The 21,031-nt window shown below is 26.7% G+C and overlaps 2 protein-coding genes across 3 annotated transcripts in view; one reads left to right on the top strand and one right to left on the bottom strand.

Annotated features, from left to right (window-relative positions):
- Positions 1–3,509: 3,509 nt before the first annotated feature.
- On the top strand, positions 3,510–8,761 carry LOC100198256 (very long chain fatty acid elongase 4). The gene is made up of 7 exons (XM_065791551.1): positions 3,510–3,668; positions 3,763–3,956; positions 4,032–4,112; positions 4,192–4,248; positions 5,700–5,814; positions 7,524–7,651; positions 7,966–8,761. The coding sequence occupies exons 1-7, from the start codon at positions 3,614–3,616 to the stop codon at positions 8,140–8,142; spliced, it is 807 nt and encodes a 268-aa protein (XP_065647623.1). The 5' UTR covers positions 3,510–3,613; the 3' UTR covers positions 8,143–8,761.
- A 5,252-nt stretch (positions 8,762–14,013) lies between these two features.
- Positions 14,014–21,031, bottom strand: part of LOC100211332 (very long chain fatty acid elongase 4) — a 30,822-nt gene continuing 23,804 nt past the window's right edge. For both annotated transcript variants that reach the window (XM_065791549.1, XM_065791550.1), the window contains exons 6-8: positions 17,670–17,784; positions 16,009–16,136; positions 14,014–14,463 (exon numbers count right to left, since the gene is read on the bottom strand). In XM_065791549.1, coding sequence (XP_065647621.1) covers positions 14,227–14,463; positions 16,009–16,136; positions 17,670–17,784 — 480 coding nt within the window. In that variant the 3' untranslated portion in view covers positions 14,014–14,226. The remainder of the gene's footprint in view (positions 14,464–16,008; positions 16,137–17,669; positions 17,785–21,031) is intronic.

The following is a 21,031-nucleotide window of genomic DNA, read 5'->3' as shown; positions in this document are numbered from 1 at the left end:
CTCTACGTAAACCACAACCTACAAGTCTTGGTAGATCTTCTGCATTCAATAAAAAAACTGTAAGAATTGTATATAAAAATTACAAAAATATTTTAGAACATTATCATTTTGACCCATCAAATATTTGGAACTGTGATGAAACAGGAATTACCACAGTCCACGTACCACCAAAAATTCTAGCTCCAAAAGGTAAAAAACAAATAGGGAGCATAACTAGTGCTGAACGAGGCAACAATGTAACAATGATTGCAGCCATTAATGCTACTGGAAATAGCATCCCACCATTACTTGTATTTCCACGTGCTAAATTCAAAGACTACATGTTAAATAATTGTCCTCCTGGAAGTGTAGGAGCAGCTAATAAGTCTGGATGGTCAAATGAAGTCATTTTTGTGCAATTTCTTGAACATTTTATTAGTAATGTGCGACCGTCAATTAAAAAGCCTGTTCTTTTATTAATGGATAATCATGAGAGTCATGTAAACATTTCTGTTATTGAGTTAGAAAAAAAATCAAGCATAGTTTTAATGACATTTCATCCTCACACAACCCATAAAATGCAACCTCTTGATCGTGGTGTTTTTGGACCATTTAAAACTTTTTATAACAATGCCATGAATAACTGGATGATATCACCAGGCAATGCTGGTAAACCAGTCACAATTTATGATATATCTTACCTTGTTGGTCAAGCTTATCCTCATGCTTTTGTACCAAATAATATTATAAACAGTTTTAAATGTACTGGATTTTATCCATTTAATGAAAATATTTTTACTGATATTGACTTTTTAGCTGCAAATGTTACTGATAGGCCAATAGTGAATACTGAAGCTTGCCTTTCTAATGAGATTATTGATGTTAAAACTGCTCCATCCAGTGTACCATCAACGTCATCTATTGTTTTAGGGGAAATCCCTACTGTGAGTTTACCATCAAGATCAATTGTTTCACCTGAGATAATACAACCTCATCCTAAAGCCAAATTAAGAAAAACAAATACTTCAAAAAGACGTAATAGAAAATCATGTATTTTAACTGATACCCCTGAAATTAAAGTTATTCTAGATTCAAAATCAAATAACCAACAATTTAAAAAGACCTCTTCAAGCAAAAGAAAAAAATGGCAAAGCAGATTATTTTTAGTCAGTCTGACATATGTTTAAATGATGAAAGCTCTAATGAAATTGATTTTGGAGTAAATATACTTGATAATGAAAGTGAAATTGTTTCTGGAGATTTTTTAATTGTCAAGTTGGCTGGAAAGAAATGCTCTAGATTTTATGTAGCAGAAGTTTTAGAAGTTGTTGGTATAGTTTACAAAATTAAGTATCTAAGAAATCAGGAGACTTTTGTAACAAGTTTATAAGAGAAGATGACAATCTTTATGATTTGGAACTTAAGGATATTATTATGAAACTTCCACCACCAAGTATTGGTCATGGTTCATCTAAGCGTCAGTATCTTATGTTTGATGTTGATCTGACTATTTGCAATAGTTAATATATTTTACTCTTTTATCATTGTATTTTTTGTCGTCATCATTAAGATATTTTCTATAAAAAGCATTATGATCATATGTAAATGAATATAGACCGCCAGCTAACATAAGTTATAAAAATATATTTTTGCTCTTTTCTTATCTAAAATAATAAAAATAACTGTATATATTAGAAAATTTGTTTTGTTCAATTAAATCGTGTTTAAAGTTTTGGACCTTAATCCTAATTATTTCATGTAAGTAGCATCTAACTAAAGAAAATATGTGACTTTATCTAAATAGTTATAATAACTGATTTTATTGAAAAAAATTAGTAATACTGAGTATCGTAACTTTAATACACAAGTCTTTGCAAGATTGTAAGGATTGATTTTTCTAGTTTTTTTTTAGACAATTAGGATTGATTACAAAATAATTAGATTTTTTTTATTGATATAAGATGGACCAAAAGTTTCTATATAATATATAACAAGCTAAAATATTAAAAAGGGTTCAAACATTGCATGATTTTTTAATAATAACATTTTGGTCAAAGGAACAACGCGCATCGGTCAAAGGTACAACGAACGTGTTGTACCTTTGACCAATAGACTTCTTTTTTTAAAACGCGGGAAAAAGATACTTCTTGGTCAAATGAAAAAAAAGTTCTAAGTATAATTTTTGGGCAAAATATAAGAGAATATTATAAAGTTTGAATGGTTTGGATTTACTCAATAGGCTACGCAAAAAACGCCTTAAAGCAAAAAGTGGTCAAAGGTACAACAGGTTCCCCTATATATATATATACATGTGTGTATATATATATATATATATATATATATATATATATATATATATATATATATATATATATATATATATATATATATATATATATATATATATATGTATATATATACATATATATATATATATATATATATATATATATATATATATATATATATATATATATATATATATATATATATACATATATATATATATATATATATATATATATATATATATATATATATATATATATATATATATATATATATATATATATATATCTGTGTGTGTGACCATTGGGAGAAACAATAAGCGTTGGTTATTTTATTATTTAAAAAAAGTTTTGCATTGGAAAACTAAACCTGGATTGACTACCTCTGTATATAAATGTGAAGTTTATTTGCAAAATCTCTGGCACTAAAAGGATAAACGTGGATACTTCTTTGTATGAATTACTCACCGGACTTGTTTAAAAATTTTTTATCAATAAATTGTTTTATTGAATTGACATTTTTATGACTGTTATAGAAATGTTTAAAGTTTTCTAATAGAAACTAGAAATTTAGATTAGATATCCCTAGATAAATAAGAAAATTAGAGAAATTTGATGATTCGTACATCTTTAATGATAAGCTGTAAGAGCTGTTTCTCAGATAGGTTACTTAGCCTCTTTCTTTCTGCAATTAATAATATCTTACTTTCTCGTTGAACTAACGTAAGATCAGAGTTAATATAAACTTTGTTTATGTATTCTTTTATTTCGAAAGCTTTTTTTGGTGTTTAAAATCGGCAACTTTTAGACGTAAAGCAACCTTTTAAACTTTAATATATGTACACAAAACAATAAAATAAACAATGCAGTTAATCAATATTGACGTTGACATTTTGCAACATATATTGCAATATTTATACCAGTCTCCGCAGAAATTTCTATTCAAAATAATTATTGAAACAAAAATCCGGAATCGAAACTTGAGTTTCATTGATATATTGAAAATAAAAAATGACGGTTTTAAGCACTTAATTCATAAACAATCAAAAAACTATAATTGTCCAACACTAAAATAATAAACGGTTGCTTTTTTCTCTGCACTTTTTAAGGAACAACTTATTTTGCCACAATCAAGTATTTTGACTTTTTGTGTGGTTTTTATAACAGATTCATTAAAACCGGAATTAACGGCTACCGGTGTTCTAGTATAATACTTAAAATACTCAATAAAGCTTTGAAAGTCCAAAGTTCAACTTAAAGATATTTATACTTTGAACTTCTTAAACTTTATTTAGCTGTTAAATTACATTGTGGTACTTCTTTCTCAGCTAATTTTTTTCAAAAAAATGGATATCTTAAATAAGATTATAGACTTTTATACTTATGTTGATCGTATTAATGGTAATACGGCTTATGGTTTTTCTTTTTGATGTTGTGGTGTTTTTTGTTAAAAATATTTTCAGAAGATTTCAAAAAAGTTACTTTTTTTTTACAGAAAGTTCACAAGTACAAGACTGGCCTATTGTGAGAAGTTTATATCCTACTTTGTCATTATGCATTTTCTATCTTATTTTTGTGTGTACATTTGGTTTAAGAATAATGAAAAATTTCGAACCATTTCAACTAAAATGGATTCTAGTTGTTTACAATGCTTTTATTACAGTTTTGAATTTGCATATATTTTTAGAGGTATAAATATTAACGTACATTTTAATAATTTCAAATAGCAAAAAAATATTTAAAGAGTTGTTTGTTCATTTTTAGCTTTTACTTGGGATGATTGATGCAAATTACAGTTGGCCTTGTCAACCTATTAGGAGTACAGATGATCCTAAAGAATTAAGGGTAGATTTTTGTGTTATTGTGTAGCTTTGTATATTTAAAGCTTGAAAAAACTATATGGTTTAAACTTTTTTGAATCTAGATAGCATCAGCATTATGGTGGTATTATATATCAAAATTGATAGAGTTTCTTGACACGGTAATCTCTTATACAAATTGTTATAAAAGTATTCGATATTTTTTTTACTTTAGAACAGAACTGTTTAAATTTAAACAGTTTTACTGTAGAATGACTAAAAAATAATAGTTCTTCCATAAAAGTTCTACAAAATATTTTGTGGTATTATATTACTCTCCTTTTAGAATTTCCACTTATTACTAAACCTTTTACTACAGTTTTGAATCTAGTCATTTTTTTTAAATGCCATATGATACTTAATGCTAAAAATTATTGTATTTATAATGAAAAGTTCTTGAATTGCAATAAAATATTTGAAGGAATTATAGCTTGTTTTTTCTACTTATTAGTGGCATTACAACAGTTCTAGTTGCTATAAGGTATTTTAAAAACTGCTAAATTTAAGTGCAATTAACTGTTAACAAAAACTGTATGTTTTGTTATTCAGACTAAATGATTAAATCAGGTATTAAAGCTCAATTCACATCTAAAGTAAAAAGTCTCTGAGCTAAGTTAATAGAACTAGATTTCTATTTGAAGGTTATTTGTTTTTCACTTAAAAAATATAAACTTCTTATTGTTAATAATATATAGAAACAGGTTTATTCACTAAACTAAGAAGCTTTTACCATTCCTACTTTACTTAATTTTTTTAAATTAGATTTCATATTACTGATTGAGGCTGAAATATTCTTGATGATTTTAAATGATTATCCTCAATATTTATAAATTTATTAATTGACTAAAATTGTTAGCAAAAATTTTATAATGATATTTTTAAAATAGATGTATTTTTTGTAATTGTATTACTTTTAAAATTAACTAGTAGAATTTAAAGTATTAAAGTTTTTAACAATCAAATGAATTGAAGTGGCCATAAGACTTTTTGATGTTTGTGATATGATAATTTTTAACAATTGAATAAATTAAAGTGCCCATAAGACTTTTTGATGTTTGTGATATGGTAATTTTCAACAATTGAATGAATTGAAGTGCCCATAAGACTTTTTGATGTTTGTGATAATTTCAAGCTTTAATCAAACTCTAAAGTTAAGTTGTTAATAATTATGTTAAATGTTAACAATATTTAACATAAATATTACCAACTTTCACTATTTATTGTGATCTTAGCAGCAATCAGACCATGAAAACAAAAAAATAAAAATAGTTATTTACTAATCTATTATACATTTATATTTATTAATAAGTTTTATCTAATAACCTCTTAGTATTTCAATGTTATGGCCAATTCGATCAAGTTTCCAATCAAAGTTAAATGAGTTTTGTAAATTAGGGATTTAAGTTGCGAAGTTTTTTTTATTGTTATTCGTATTCTTATTATTTTTATCATCATTCTGATCATTCTTGTTTGTTATCATTATTCTGATTGAACATTTAAATGTATTTGTTGAAATCAAATGAAGTTATTCAATATATGTATGCACATCAAGTTCTTTTTTTTTAATAAACAGGTATTTTTTGTACTGAGAAAGAAAGACAGCCAACTCACATTTTTGCATATTTATCATCATTCAACCATGCCAATTTTATGGTGGATTGGTATCAAATGGGTTCCAGGTGGATCTTGTAAGTTTAAATCACTTTGGATATCATTAATTGTCAATTTATTAAAAAAATTTTAAACATGTTTAGGTTTACATTTTTATATTTAAGTTTATTATAAGTTTATTGGGTTTTTTAATGTAAAAGAAAATTTCAAAATAAAAATTTCTTTAGACAAAGGAGGTATATTGGGAATTTTTATTGATATTGTCTTATTATTTCAACAACAACAACAAAAAAAGATTATTTAATTTTGGGGGTTTTAAACCCATTGGGAATTCCGCAATATGCCAAGCCTTTACCTACACCAAGTTTGTCAGGAACTTCACCCAAATATGGAAAAGCTTCTAAAAGGAAGATTAAATGTTTCCATTAAATTTGCATAAAAATTTGATATTGGAGTAAAACTTGACTATAGTTTGAAACTGACATTCAGACTTAAATGTATTGCCTATGTCCAAGTAAAAATTTTTTTTAATGATTTTGAAACTTTATTGAAAATTTATTGAAAATTATTTAATTATCTAAATTTATTGTAAAAAGTATTTACCTATCACCACATTAATTTATTGTTAAAAAAATTTTTCAAAACAAATTTAGAAATAACATGAATTTATTTTAAAAATAGTTTTTTAAAATAATTTTTTGGAAAAACCAAAAATATCTTGTTAATTGGTAATTTGGTACATAAAAAGTGTGTCTTGAATAAATTAAAATTTTGTTTAAAAAATTTTATAACATACATAAACTTAATACACTGTAAGGACATTTTTTTTTCAGAAATTTTTCCCATTCGCCTCTAGCTTATTAAGAAAACCACCACCCCTCCCCCCATCATTCCCTTTTTATTAATTTTTACTTATCAACAAAAAAACAACTCATATCTAATTAAAAAAAGCAGAAAAAATATATATCAGTTACTGAAAAGGATTAAAACTTTCAGTGTAATCCTTTCAGTGTAATTCAGTGTAATCAAAAATCTCATTAATCTCAATTTTTCAAAAATTAGGCTTTCGATTATTTCTCACCATAGTATAAAACTTATATAAGCATATTTAATCCTTTTAAAATTATGATGAATAATTTCAAAAATATTTAACCCTTCCCTTGTATTATGCAAGAGTTCTTTACTAATTGCTTATTTTAAATAAAACATCGCATTAAGATTTTATAAAATATCACAAAAAGATGTTATAAAAATGTTAAATTAGCTTTTTTATAAATTAATTATGCAAAATAAAGACAACCAGTGAAATTTAAATGTAAATAACTTTTTGGTTTCAACTAACGCCTTAATAGAAAATATGTGTCGATTATTGTGAAATGATTATTTTAAAATAAAATAATTTTGATCATTAAAATACAATTTTTATTGCAAATATTAGAATTTTCCATAAAACTTAATTTCTTGTTTGTTTCGTTGCTTACTGTTTCTTCGTTGCTTACTGTTTCTTTGTTACTTTCTGTTTCTTTTCAGAAAATATTTAATAATATTTTGTACTTTTTTTTTTTTTTTTAATATTTATATTAGTTTTTATAACAATATTTTTTTGTTTCATCTCATTTTGTACCATTTTGAAACACATGTGCTTAACTTATTAAATATGTGATGACTTTTTTAATTGTTTGAAAAAAATTATTTAATTTTTCTATTATAATAATTTATTCTTATCGATTGCATAAGTGTTTCATTTATTGTTATTAGTTTTATTCTATTTATTATTATTGTTTAGCTGCACATGCTGCTATTTTAAATGCCTTCATACATATTATTATGTACTTTTATTATGGTATGGCTGCTCTCGGCCCACAATATCAAAAATATTTATGGTGGAAAAAGTATCTAACTCAAATGCAATTGGTAAGTATATGATATACAAGTAATTAGATATGACGACATCATTTTCTGTGTTAGAATTCTTAAGTTTGAACCTCGTCAGGGGGTAAACTTTTTTTGTTTTGAAGTTATAAGATTGTGAAGCAAAAAATATGAGATTTAATTTGAAAATTAAAAAATATTTTAATTTGTATATTTACCTATAATTTATTAATTATAATATCTTATATAATTTTAATATTTTATATAATTAAATATGTATATTTATATATTTACTTTATACATTATAATTAAATTTACCTTAATGTTTGACATTTTTATTCTAAACATTTTTTTAGATCCAGTTTACAATAGCTCTTGTTATGGGTTGTCTCATTATAAATATGGATTGTGATTTTCCAAGATGGATGTCATGGGCTTTAGTTTTTTATATGTCTTCGTTTCTCATTTTATTTAGTAATTTTTATATACAAGCATACATAAAACGTGTATCGTCCAAGAAGAAGGTAACCTAAACATATCTTCTGTTATAATAGAAAAGCTAATAACATGCGTTTACAAAAATGTTGCAAGAAAAAACATTTAAAACAAGTTTTCCATGGAAGTCTCTAAAAGTTAGTTTCGTATAGGTAAGTTTATACAAAAATTCATAGGGAAACACATAGGCGCAGATTAGGAAGTAAAATGTAAGTATTTACTTGCTTCGTTTTACGGCAATTCATTAACAAGTTTTTAACAAATCTCAACATCTTGAGACTTTTTTTTTAGAAATTTATATCTATTAAAATTAAGGAAACTAAATACCGACTATTATTTTGTCTGATATATTTTAAAAATTTTAAAATAGTATATATAAAAATAAAATTTATGTATAAATAGTAAATTTAATTTCTATAATAGAGTTTTAATAGAAAATTTAGGATGTGTAATTTGAATATGTTAAAAATATCAACTTGTTATTTTTTACGCTAGTTTTTATATATATAGATATATATATATATATATATATATATATATATATATATATATATATATATATATATATATATATACATACAATATTAAATTTAGGGAAGATAATTTTTTATAATATATATTAGATAGATCTTATGAATGTAAACTACGAAAAGAAAACAGTTTATTTATCTCAGCGTATTTTTTTTTTGCGCAGCATGAGTTCTTTATTTAGTCAGCCTGATTGTGGTTGGATAAGCAGGTTTTCGGAGTGTAACATTTTAATGCGATTGTAACCCACCAAGATAATCAAGTGATTTTTGGTTGTCGAAGACGTAATGTACATAAAAACCTAATGAAATATTACGTTTGTTGAGTTCTGATTTCAATCAATCGGAACAAAAACATCTTATTATTTTAATCTGGTTATGCAGAAGCGTTTTATAAACTTCGCGTAACTAACTTGGCGATAAGTATCAATTTTTTATTTTATAAGTGACAAACTTACAACAATCGAAATAATTGTCAAAAAATCAAAATCTTTCGCGATTATTCTATAAATCTATTTTAGAAGAATCTAAAATCTTTAATATTATTTACGAAACTTGGTGCTCGTGAAACGAGTTTAAGCATAATTTTAATTTATATCTTCCGAATTTAGCAACAGCTCATTATTGATAGACATGTGAACGCGATTCAATATCGGATCAAATATTTAGCAGTTGACAACTTTAAGCTCAGAAATACCAATGCGAATTATTTTTATTATTCTTCGGTGAACACCAATATATGCCCAAGAATTGAAATGCCAAAATCTTATTCTTTTTTATCCTAACAACTTTGTACAATTTTTTTAATAAGTTTCATCACGTTTTGCTTGTTTGATGTCATCTATTAATAAGTGATCAGGTTTTAGATATGCTAAAAAGAGATCTTTTAGTTCTGATCAAGAACTTTCTAAGACTTGTAGTAGGGTAAATACAGGATTGGAATATATGTAGGATAATAAGTCTATGAGAGGAATAGAGTTTATGCGTTCCATGTTGCTATCTTTGAATGCATCAGAAATTTTCTTTTTGTATGTTTGCCTTGCTTTTACATATGTGGTACCTCATTATGGAAAATTTAATCAAAACTTTAGAAACTAAAGTTTAAATTATAGCTACGTTTTAAAACAACACGATATCAAAAAACATTAAACATTTAAGTAATGTGTTCGTTTTATTACGTTTTGTATTTTCACTATAAAAGTGTGCTTTGAATTCATCATTGAGACCTAAAAAATTATTTATTAGTAGTTCTCGTTGCTTTTGTAGGAAATAACTGTGGCATTTAAATTTACAGTTAGTGCAGTCCTTTTCATTACGAACCTCTCTCTTTCTTATCACTCTATTCCTACTCACACTCTCTTTTTTTATTAACTTTTCCAGTTACTTTTCCAGGTTCCTGGTTTTTATACGCCCTTTTGGTGTCAAGACTTTCTCTGATGGCACAGTTGTTTTAAAATCTATTTGTGGTACCTCATTATAAAACTCTGACCCAATCTGTACAAATAATAGCTCCTATACCATTTATCCAAAACCTCTTTGCTTTCATTCCATCTTTCCAACACTAAATTCTTTGTATCAATTCTTCGTTGCTGTCATCCAGTTGTAAAAAGTTACTTAAAATTATCAATAAATTTAGTAATATATATTATTCAAATAAGAAAGTTATTAAATAAGAAAGTTATTAAATAAGAAAGTTATTAAATAAGAAAATTATTAAATAAGAAAGTTATTAAATAAGAAAATTATTAAACAAGAAAATTATTAAATAAGAATTATTATCAAATAAGAAAATTATTAGTGTTTGTTATTTTGAATAATAATGTAGTTTATTTAGTTTCATTAATAGATTTCATTTACAGATGTCAGGTCAGGTTATCCTGTTACTAGTATCATGTAACCGAATACAACCTGCACCATGTCCTGCTGCCTTGTAGGATACGCTTTTTAGGCAAAGGGTAGGAGAAGCCAACTCTAACTTAAAACACCCCCTGCCTTGGGGCTCTTGGTTGAGTAAAGACTAGAGATGATGTTTCGATAAAAATACTCATCTTGGGCAGTTGTTAAAAATATCCGGCTACTGTCTTGTAGAAAGCCTCCTAGGCAAAGACTTAAGGGGTAAACAGATTCTATTTGTTGACCAGCCTCGCACCCCTTCTTCATCTATTAGCCTGGCGCAGATGTATTTTTAATACATTATTTCCAGTTTAGGATGTTGAACGTTGGATCTTCTTGACTCAATGCATGGGTTTTGCTTGTGTCTCTGTTTTCATGACTAGGCAACTCATTCCATTATTTTTTAATGGAATGAGTTGCCTAGGGTACAGCTCTAAAACTCAGTTTTATGGTTCTGAGACCGGCTGGCCTCTTTAAATTTAAAATGACTAAAGTACCAAAAACTATGAAACACAAAAAACCATCGTCATCACTAAGTTCTCTAAACCTATCATTCATTAATATTCGTGGTCTTCGAAGTAACTTATCTTCTGTTGAGTCTTATCTCTTGCAAAGTTCACGATACCTACTTGCTCTTTGTGACACTAGTTTGAGTTCAGCTATCTCAGCTTGTGATCTTAATGTTGATGGTTACCTTCCTTCAAGTCATAAAGACTCCAATAGTCCGTTGCTAAAGTCATGTATAATACAGTATCGTTCACAATTATTTTCGTCGCGTCCATAACTATTTTCGTTGCAGACCATAATTATTTTCGTTGCGTCCATAATTATTTTCGTCGCCTCCACAATTATTTTCGTAATAAAAATACTTTTATTTTTGAAATGTTTTACAGTAAATTAAGAAAAAAAATTCAAGCATAATTTAATCACATAAACTCGTTACGCTAAATTCCTTTTAACACCCACTCACGCATGTGAGAATAATAATTTTCAAAAGAGTATTCAATAAAATCTGTTAAAATCTTAGTAATAATGTTAATCAATTCTTGTGGATTATTAGGTCGTGGTTGTATCCTTCTGAATAAATTTTTCAATACACCAAAAAACTCTTCGATAGGATTAAGTTGAGGGCTGTAAGGTGGTAAAAACTGAATAGTACAATTGCTTTATCGAAATGCCGATTCTACAGTTGATGAATAGTGGAGTCGCGCTTTGTCCATTATTACAACATATCTTCGATCACTTAAAGCTGGTCTTAAATCTTGTTTGATCCACTCGTTCATGCTAGCAGTATTAAAGGCCCCAACCTTTATTTTAAAACCAATACATCCCGTATTTGAAATGGCGCATATTAAGCTAACATTCCTTCCTCTCTGTGTGGGGACTGTAATATATGGGGTACTTCCAACAATGCATACCCATGATGTTGTGAATCGTGCAAATTAAACCGGTTTCATCAATATAAATCAGATCAGAATCTTGCAGAAAAGAAACATGATTGCAAAACGTGAACCTTGTTGCTATTAAATGAGCTGAATTTCTCGCAACAACGACCGATTTAACCTTTTACGGGTATATCCCATTTTCTTTAATTCTCTTTTAATTGTAGTTGTTGAACATTTATGCTCTTCGGGCATTAACTGTGCAATGTCGATCGTAGTTAATGCATTATTTGCATTAATTAATAATTCAATTTCTCTCTTTCTTTCAATATTATCTCGTGCCGCTCTGCCACGCTTTTTAGGCACTGTATTTTGATCTTGTTCAAGTTTTCGTATCCAGTTTTGAATCATCCTAATTGAAAGACCTGTTGCATTTGCAATAGATCGACTTTGATTCGTTGCTATTTATTATTCTTTTTATTGTAGAAATATTTTCTTCGGTTGCAGTTTTGCTTTTTGTTTGTTCTTCTGTTTCAACATTCGAATGATTGATGTTTGTATTGTTTTCGTTTATATATTTCGTGATAACTGTATTAAAGTATTTTTATCACGAAATATATAATGGGAAACGAAAAAAATTGTGGACGTTGTTATTGAATCAATGAACTTCCTTGAAGGCATTTTGAAAATTTTAAATAAAGTCAAGTGACTTACTCTAGAACATAAAATCAAAGTATAAAATACTTCTGTGAGTTCGCAAAAAATATGGAATCAAAAAGTATCGACCAAACTATTGTTAAACAACGTGGAATATAGTGTATTTTTAAGAAATCAAAAAAATGTGCGACTTTTCACGACTTTACGAGAAATTTCTATTTGAAGTTTGCGCTACCTGGATTATAGCCAAATAAAAAAAAAGTATGGAAGTATAAAACAGTTTTATAGTTAAAGTGACATAGAATAAGTTGACTTGTAGATAAACGTTAGATGCATAAAGTCAGTGTTGTCAAAACTCAACTTTAATAGCGCTAAAGAAACGCTACAATTCTTAAAAACTTTTTTCAAAGAACTTCACTCTCAATTTAATACAATAAAACGCAAATACGAAATTTCGTATCAAATGCGTAGCGTATTAGACATAAAGACAGATTGCGCAGAAACAAATGGTTTATAAAATTAGAGTGTAATTTTTAAAATATTTGGTTTTTTGCTTAGTTGATACTTCATCATTTAATGACTTTTTTCAGCTCAATGAATTTCAATTGATTTGTAAGCTCAATGACTTTTTAAAGCTTATGATTTTTCAAGTTCAAATGCCCCCCTAAGCCGTAAATTTATTTGATAACTACCACAAAGAACTTCAGCCTTAGTTTTCTAATAAAGTCGTTCAATTTGTTTCCTTATTCAAGATTTTAACAATTAATTTACTCTACCTAAACAATATTTGTATGAGTGGATAACTCATACGAAAAAGAATTTTAGAATAAAGAATTACAGATGTTTATATTATTTAAACATAGAATCGCAAATACGCAAAGTATGTGATTGCGGCAGAGGACTTTTATTCTTACAACAAAAGCTCATTTATAACGATAGTGGTTCAAGAACGTTCAAACGTTTTGTCGTTGTTAGGCATAAATAGGTTACTTCAGCAATTTGATTTAGATTTTGCAATTAAAGAATTTATTTATAACGATAAGAATTTGAACTTTTTTGAAAACGATGTTAACTGCGTTGAATACAATATAAAAAAACATTTCTTATCTTTGCTGTCGCATGAGTATTACAAATTTATTTGTAATAATAAGCAGCTCCATCCCAAACCTCACAGCCTCACTTAACCAAACCTGCAGCCTCACTACAACCTCACAGCCTCACTTAACCAAACCTGCAGCCTCACTACAACCTCACAGCCTCACTTAACCAAACCTGCAGCCTCACTACAACCTCACAGCCTCACTTAACCAAACCTGCAGCCTCACTACAACCTCACAGCCTCACTTAACCAAACCTGCAGCCCCACTACAACCTCACAGCCTCACTTAACCAAACCTGCAGCCTCACTACAACCTCACAGCCTCAGGCCCACTTAGTCCTAATACAGACATGACCTATGACAAACTTTAACATTAAACCTACATTAAAATATACATATTTAAAACATTTCTACATATGTTATACAAAATGTAAAAAAAGTAGATGGACTATTTATTAAAACACTTAGTTGCAAAAACCTGAAAGTCTAAAAATCCATTAAAATACTTATTTGTAAAAATCTAAAATGAAATTTAATGTAAAAATATAAAATGTAAAATTTGAACTAATTTGAAATGTTAGCTCGCAATCGAACACTTCTTCGTTGAGTAACAACCTGATGTTCTTCACTATGAGATTTCTCCTTTTTGGAAGACGTTAAATAAGCTTTACGATAAAAGTTTCCAAATAAAAAAAGAAACGATATCATATACAATATAACTATCCAACTGATGAACTTTGGATAATCGCAGTCCAAATATAAAACATAGCTACCAAGTATAAGAGCAATGGTAAATTGTACCTAAATATAAATATCAGTCATTTAAACTCTGACAAACTAGTGAGATACGCTAAACTTACCTGCACCAGATAAAATACCAGTGAAATTTTTCCTTTCACTCTGAATGTGTGTGTGTTTATCTGTGTGTGTAAAATTTTCCTTTTGACTCTGAACGTGTGTATGTGTGTGTGTTTCGACCGTGCATAAATATAGATTATTTATGTACAGTAGAAACAATAATGGCCAATAAAAATTTTCTTATCTTTTTAAAAATTAAAACAAGATTGTAGCAAGCCATAAATACTTAAGTATTTATGACTTGCATAAATACTTAAGTATTTATGACTAGCATAAATACTTAAGTATTTATGACTTGCATAAATACTTAAGTATTTATGACTTGCATAAATACTTAAGTATTTTTGATATAATTTCCTAATAGGTCTGTGAGGGTAATGGGTTATCTTTACAAGTAACTTACTTCAATAAATAATATAATTAATAATAAATAATCAGCATTGTGGCTAGTAGTTTAAAGTCTTCCCCTAAAAAAACCAGTCATTAGGGCCCAACAGTCATTAAGGCCCAAGAAAACTTAAAAAAGGTTCCTTTATTAAGTATTACTTAAAAAAAAAAAATCTTTAAATTGTTTGTTTAAATGACAAAAAAAAATCCTTAAACTGTTTGTTTAAATGACAAAAAAAAATCCTTAAACTGTTTGTTTAAATGACAAAAAAAAATCCTTAAACTGTTTGTTTAAATGACAAAAAGATAAAAAAATAAATAAAAGTTATTATTTTCTTCAAACCTATTTTTGGCCACTCATTTGTATGAAATTACAGCACAGTGGCTGGTTCTCATACATCATTGAAATTTTTCTTTAAAGGAATATTAACTTGGGTCTCAAAAGAAAGCATCAAATAGTTAAAATGTCTTGTTAAAAATTAGAAACAACGAATAACAAAAATTGTAAAAAGTTTTAATATTGTTAAGTTTAAAAGTTGCTAAAATACTTCTAAACTTGTTTTAATTAAATCTCAAAAACATAAAGCTAAACCAAAAAGGAGCTGGATTACAAACACTGAAAAAAAAAGTTTCTTTGATTAAATTTTTAATTTAAGTACGAAAAGCTCTACTTTTTTATAAAAATAATTTTAAGTTAAAACATTGAAAGAAAAAGATTTTAACATACTTTAAATATTGCTTTATTAATTTTGATGTTAAAAAAAAGATTTTTCTTTTGAGAAAATAATAAAAACAGAAAACTATTCATTACTTTTACGAAAATAAAATCTCATATATACAGATTTCTCTAAGTTTTAAATTCTTTTATTTTAAAAAGTCTGTTATACATCAATTTTTTGTAATTAAAAAACCTTTTTATATATTACTTTTGATTGTTGCAATTTTAATAATTTTTAATTGATTGTTCTTATACTCTTTAAAAGAGTACTACTTATACTTTCGAATTTTTATATTGTATAATAATTCATATTTTTATTAATTTTAGACCCAAATAGCTATGAACTCATAGCTTTTTAAAAAAATGATTAAAAAAAAACTTACTAATTGTATTTGAGTCAAATACTTTTTCCACCATAAATATTTTTGGTATTGTGGACCAAGAGCAGCCATACCATAATAAAAGTACATAACAACATGAACAAAAGCGTTTAATACAGCACCATGCACAGCTAAAAAAAATATTTACAAAATGAAAACTATGATTATAAATATCAATTTGTATTAATACACACACAAATATTTATTCTATATAAAATAAAACTGAGTTAAAAAGATTTTGAATAAATTTTTTTTTAATGGATTTGTGGGAACTGTTAATTTTTATGAATTATAGAAATTTATAAAAATGATTATGAAAAGTACAATTGCTAAAAAAAAAAATTTTGTATCTAAACTACAAATTAAACTTTATGAACTTCTGTTTGATAATCCACAGCACGTTTCATGTTGACATCATATTTTGAAGTTTGTTATTGTACTGTATATCCTGAAGAGTCCATTTCATTTTATACTTTAAGTACTACATTTATGTAATATATTAAAAAAAGTGTAATTACACTTTTGTTTGAGTTATACTTTAATTCATACACTTTAGTTTTTTTAAATTTCAAATTATACAAAATCTTATTGCAGTGTTTGACAACAGTAGTCTTTTTTTAAAATATAAAACTGGTTGCAAAATGATATGAAACTGCTCAATAACCATCCAAAGTGTATCTTTTTTATAAAGAAAATGAGTCACCAGAGATGCGAAATTGGAGTCCGGGAGTCCCTGTTTTTGCCTAAAAAATGGAGTCCTGCCCATCATAAAAATTGTTGGGACTCTAATTGTTGATTTTCTAAATTTTATATCTGCATATGAGCATTTCTTAACTAACCTTTATTAACTTCTATAAGTTAGTTAATTTAAATTTTTTTAGCCAACAGTTATGCAACTTTAAACCAGTAAAAACACAAACGCATTGAATAACACTGCGTATGGCAAGCTCTCCAGCATATAAACTACTTTAAAATGTGCAGCGTGTTTGTCATTCATTGCCTGTAGCATGCATTGCTTTTAAAGAATATAGGAGGCGAATCACAGCATACGCGGTACACAAAATCTTTGGTGTACACTGATAAATAGATGCCAAACTATGCTTAGATTAGAGTTTTCATTGTCCCAGTTTTTCTGTAGGAGAACGGCAAGCACGCTACCACTATACCACTACTGGATGTACACTTGAAGTTAACAAGTTTGTTATATAAAGTATATTAGTAGAAATAGCTTCAACCTAAAAGAAATTTTATTTGTTTTTTTTTGAGCAAAGAAATAAAATCAAAATAAATTATAATTTTTTACAGCATAATTAAAACTTTATATAGTCTACTCAAGTATTTCAGGAACTATTTTATCCCTAAAAACTCTGGCTAGTTGACTCAAAAACAGTTAAAAAAAAGAAGAGGAAAAACTTCGGAGTCTAGAGTCCAAGGAATTTCTATTTTTCTAAACCCAGAGTCTGGAGTCCCTAAAAATTGATAGGACTTAGCATCCCTTACTGTTGGTAGAAAATTACTTGACAAAAATTTTTCATTTAACACTGTGTTTTATCAATAAAGACTCATCAGAAATGAATGTCTTTTGAGTCATTGAGCACTCTATTTTGTAGAATACATTTTAAAATTGTTTATATATATCATACAAACTTTAAAAAGCAACTCACATGAACCGCCTGGAACCCATTTTACACATATCCACCATATCATTGGCATTGTTGAGTGGTGATATATATGTAAAAATGTAAGTTGATTGTTTTTCTTACGTAATATAAAGAAAACCTGGATAAAAATAAACATTAAAAACATTAAAAATTTAACAAACGATAATTTATAATAACAAAATATAATTATTATTCTAAATAAAAGTGAAGTAATAATTATTGCAAGAAAAAAAATAATTTATAACACATTTATACAATATTCAAGATTCTCAATACTCAATATAGAAGACAGTAAAAATATTAATCAAGAAAAACAATTGCACTAATCAAAAAACTAAATTGAACTCCATTGCACTAATCAAATAAGTAGTAATGAAAAAAAAACAAATTCCAAAATGCTGTTAAAAAGTCTCAAATTCAAAGATTAGTTGATTAATCATAAGACTTTTTTTGCTTTCTTTTTTCCATTTGGATTTTTTGAAAAAAAGAAGGAAAAACCTAGAATAATGAAAAAAATGGTTGCAGCACTAACCTAACCCTTAGTTAATGTAGTAGCACTCCTTGCATGTTTTCTCTATTTAGTCAGTTATCTGCTGCATGTGCTGAGGCCCCCAGAAACCCCTAAGATGCTTGAAACAGAAAAAAAAAATGTTTTTCTTCATTTTAGTGATGGCAAGATTCCTTCTATATCGCTTGATTACATTTAGGTCTTTTGCAAGCTAACTGTAAATGTTTGTTTATCTGACCTAATAATGGAATGATGACAGGAAAACAAGTTAAAATATGTTTTAGAGACATATAAAAGAGTTATGGAGTGATAACAGAAAAACTAGTTAGAATGTTTAAAATACATATATAAAAGACTATAAAAGTGTATTTATTATTCCCCATTTTTTATGAAGATAATTCAATACTTTTTAATGGAGATCATTCAATATGATTACTTATTTGTATATTAATATCTTTTATTATATTAAAATCTTTTATTTATAATATTAATACCTTTTATTTGTTTTCCTTGTTAGGAACTTTGAAACCAATGATGAGTTTTTGCAAAGAAAAATAATGGCAGTAATGCAAATGTTTCTTTTTAACAATTTTTAAATTTTTTTAGGTGCTCCCCAAGAAGTCCTCATGCTATGCTCTGTGAGCACAGCGTAAGGACTTCTTGGGGAGCATTATTTAAGAAGTTCATGCCTACTTTCTAATAGATGTTGCAAAACTTGCTCAGAGATGGGGTTCAAACCACGGATCCTTTGTTTCTGAGGCATATGCGCTACCACTGTGCCACAGCTACTCTCCACTCTGCCATTCTACCACTGCACCACGGCTGCTCTCATTTTAAAAATTAAGGATAAAAATTTTAACAATTTTGATTATCTTAACTGAATATTACTTCCAAATAACTAAATAAAAAAAAAGAATATTAGTATTGAATGATTTCCATTAAAAAAAGATAAACAAAAAATTATTAACTCTATCGCATTTTGTCTGACGTTTAGCAAGCTGTATAGAATTATTTTACTTTCGTTACTTTTCAAACTTTTAATTAACAGCATTCTTTTTTAAATAACATTAGTATTCTTTTTTAAACAACGGTATTTTTCTGATTTAAAAAACATATAGCATGAATAATTTATTAATGAAATATATATCTAATCATTATTCTCATTTTAGCAATAAAGTCTTTAGGATTGCCAATCATGAGTTTCAGCATGGAACAAACAGACTTAAAAACTGTTACAAAAAAAGCATATTCAGACATTTACATAAATATCAAAAGCAGTTATTTTATATATATATAGATCACTTTGCAATGACATCGCTAATGGAGGAAGTATTTTTTTAATGGCAAAAAGCTGAAAAATAAAAGAGGAAAAGAAAAACAAATAAAAATTATTTAAAATAGATTTAAAAAGAAAATAATAAAGTGAAAACAATGAAAATATTAAAGAATATAAATTGAAGAAAAACATTAAATAAACAGAACAACTAAAAGCATTTAAAAATAAAAAACTTAAATAAGTTACTATAAGAAAACAATAAAAAATCAACTTTTAAATTATATTAATTTATGTTGTTTGCATTATTTATATTGTCATGTATATTTTGCGAATTGTTTATAATGTCATGTATTTTTGTGTATTTTTATATTGTTGTGTATTTCTATGTTTTGTTTATCATGTCATGTAATTTTGTGCATTGTATATATTTACCTGTTCATAAGTGTATTATTTATATTGTCATGTATTTGATTTTTATGGTGTTGTTGTTAATTATTTCTATTATTATTGCGTTTTAAAATTTTCTTTTTTCTTCTCTTTCATTTATCTGTTTGTTAAACGTTGTGTTATCTAATTCATTCATTATCTTTTATGTCACCTCATTCACTTTTTCCTTTTTTTTTGTGTTATTAGTCTTTTTTAATAGTTATTGTTCTTCTTTTTATGATTATTATTTTTGGTCTATATAAATACTTTTTGTTGTTTGTTTTTTGCTTTATTTGTTTATTTTATTAAGGTGTTACTCCAATAACTAGTTTTTAACTATGAGTGACACCGGACCTAATTTGGTAAAATTATAAATAAACCTGTAATTTTTCAATTTTATGGTTAAATTTATGGAATATATATATATATATATATATATATATATATATATATATATATATATATATATATATATATATATATATATATGTATATATATATATATATATATATATATATATATACATATATATAATTACGTCTAAACTGGACATAAAATATATATATATATACACACACACACACATATATATACACACACACACACACACACACACACACACACACACACACACACACACACACACACACACACACACATATATACATATACAACCCTCGGAATAAGGAAAAATGAGGTGGCAATAATTTGCGGACCTCAATCTTTTTAAGGTCGGCAAAAAAAAATTGATACAAAGGTCTTACTGTTGAATATAGAAACAAGGTCGGCATTTTTTTGTAGACCTCAAACACTTTTAGGTTGGCAATGTCGAATGCAGACCCTAAATCTGAGGGTTGCATATATATATATATATATATATATATATATATATATATATATATATATATATCCAGCAAGTTTTACTATTTGAGATAACTAACTTCCAGACATGGAACTAACTCAAAACATTATGCCCCAAACGTGAGTGAAACAAGTTGATCAAATAATTCTTTTTACTATTCTTAACTAAAGTTAAATTCATCGATAAATTTTAATATAATACAATAATCTTTTAACATTCAAAAGTTATGACGATATAAAATATGTAAATTTTATATGGTCATAATTTGTATTTAAATCTTATATGGTCCTAA

This window comes from Hydra vulgaris, chromosome 02 (assembly GCF_038396675.1).
Source record: "Hydra vulgaris chromosome 02, alternate assembly HydraT2T_AEP".
Classification (NCBI taxonomy): Eukaryota; Metazoa; Cnidaria; class Hydrozoa; order Anthoathecata; family Hydridae; genus Hydra; species Hydra vulgaris.
The sequence above is the reverse complement of the archived record's forward strand: the minus strand, read 5'-3'. Positions and strand labels throughout refer to the sequence as shown.

Coding starts and splice junctions, on each gene's coding strand:
- LOC100198256 (XM_065791551.1), top strand. CDS start 3,614: ATGGATATCTTAAATAAGATTATAGACTTTTATACTTATGTTGATCGT. Junction 4,113..4,191: donor ATGATCCTAAAGAATTAAGG/GTAGATTTTTGT, acceptor TTTTGAATCTAG/ATAGCATCAGCATTATGGTG. Junction 4,249..5,699: donor TGATAGAGTTTCTTGACACG/GTAATCTCTTAT, acceptor TTTAATAAACAG/GTATTTTTTGTACTGAGAAA.